Source organism: Penaeus vannamei, chromosome 24 (genome assembly GCF_042767895.1).
Source record: "Penaeus vannamei isolate JL-2024 chromosome 24, ASM4276789v1, whole genome shotgun sequence".
NCBI lineage: Eukaryota > Metazoa > Arthropoda > Malacostraca > Decapoda > Penaeidae > Penaeus > Penaeus vannamei.
The window spans coordinates 24354234-24355358 of NC_091572.1; the positions used below are offsets into that span (position 1 = coordinate 24354234).

At 35.4% G+C, this 1125-nt stretch overlaps 1 protein-coding gene across 1 annotated transcript in view; it reads right to left on the reverse strand.

Moving 5' to 3' along the window:
- Positions 1-858, reverse strand: part of LOC113829824 (uncharacterized) — a 13272-nt gene extending 12414 nt beyond the window's left edge. Inside the window, exon 1 of the mRNA XM_070138071.1 lies at positions 828-858. Within this exon, the coding sequence (XP_069994172.1) occupies positions 828-858 (31 nt within the window). The remainder of the gene's footprint in view (positions 1-827) is intronic.
- Positions 859-1125: the final 267 nt, after the last annotated feature.

Sequence of the window (1125 nt, forward strand, 5' to 3'; positions counted from 1 at the left end):
CATAAAATCCCAGTCTTTGTTTCTCGTATGAATAAAATCATGTGACTATGAGAAGACTAACAGCAAAATTACGAAAACGCGCATAAACACTAACAAACAACGAAAGAAATGGAAAACATACAAAATCAAACGTTCCAATTCCTTCATACTCCTTCGCAATGTAAACACCGGAGAAAGAGACAGAAACAAAAGTAAAAACATATATGGAAGGGTAGGTAAGCAGATAGAGATGCACGCAGATATTCCTGCATAAAACAATATTCATATAGTATCCGTCGGGGATTGAACCCGAGTCTGTCGCGTAGGAGGCGACCGTACTAACCACTACACCACGAAAGCATATAGCGAAATAGAATAGAATTATATGATATTTTCTACGAGAACCGTTATATTACACTTATGTATGCAATGGTAAACGCATATATGTGTATGTGAGTGTACTCGCGCATGCGTATGCTTTCAACAAAAGAGTAAAATGTATTAAACGTTGTTGTATGCCTATCATTGCACTGAAATATGTCCAATCTTAAAATATTCCAATGAAGTTGCCAGCCTGTTTGAATCCCCCCCCCTTTTTTTTTTTTTTTTTTTTTTTTTTTTTTTTTTTTTTTTTTTTTAGCTGGCCCGCCAGCATTTATTTCCAGGAAAATGAAAAATGAAAAAATCCCGAATCTTTTCTTATTCTTATTTTCCGCCGATATTGTGACGTCCGCGAAAGAAATAGCGAAAAATAAATACAAATCAATTTGTGAATGATTCATTGAGTATGGTATGATTTCTCCCGTCCTCAAAAGAAAAAAGAAATATATTTGGCGGAAATGCCTTACTCTCGTGTGTCATGTCATTTCTATTGTCCATCGTGGACATATTTGATTTTGATTTCCAAAATAACAAATTCTGGTTGAAAGAATTCTTTGTCTGTCTTTTAGTGAAACACCATTTCACTTCCTCCAGGTGGGGCTGGAACTGATGCATTCCTTTGCTTCTGATCTTTGGAAGCTGGGGATTTCCTTCATTATCACCAGACTTGCCCGCTATTCAAGAAAAAATCTGTGGCCTAAAGCATTAAAATAACGAAAAATACTGGAAAAAAATATTTAAAGTGCTTGTTTTTTCTCTCTCTCT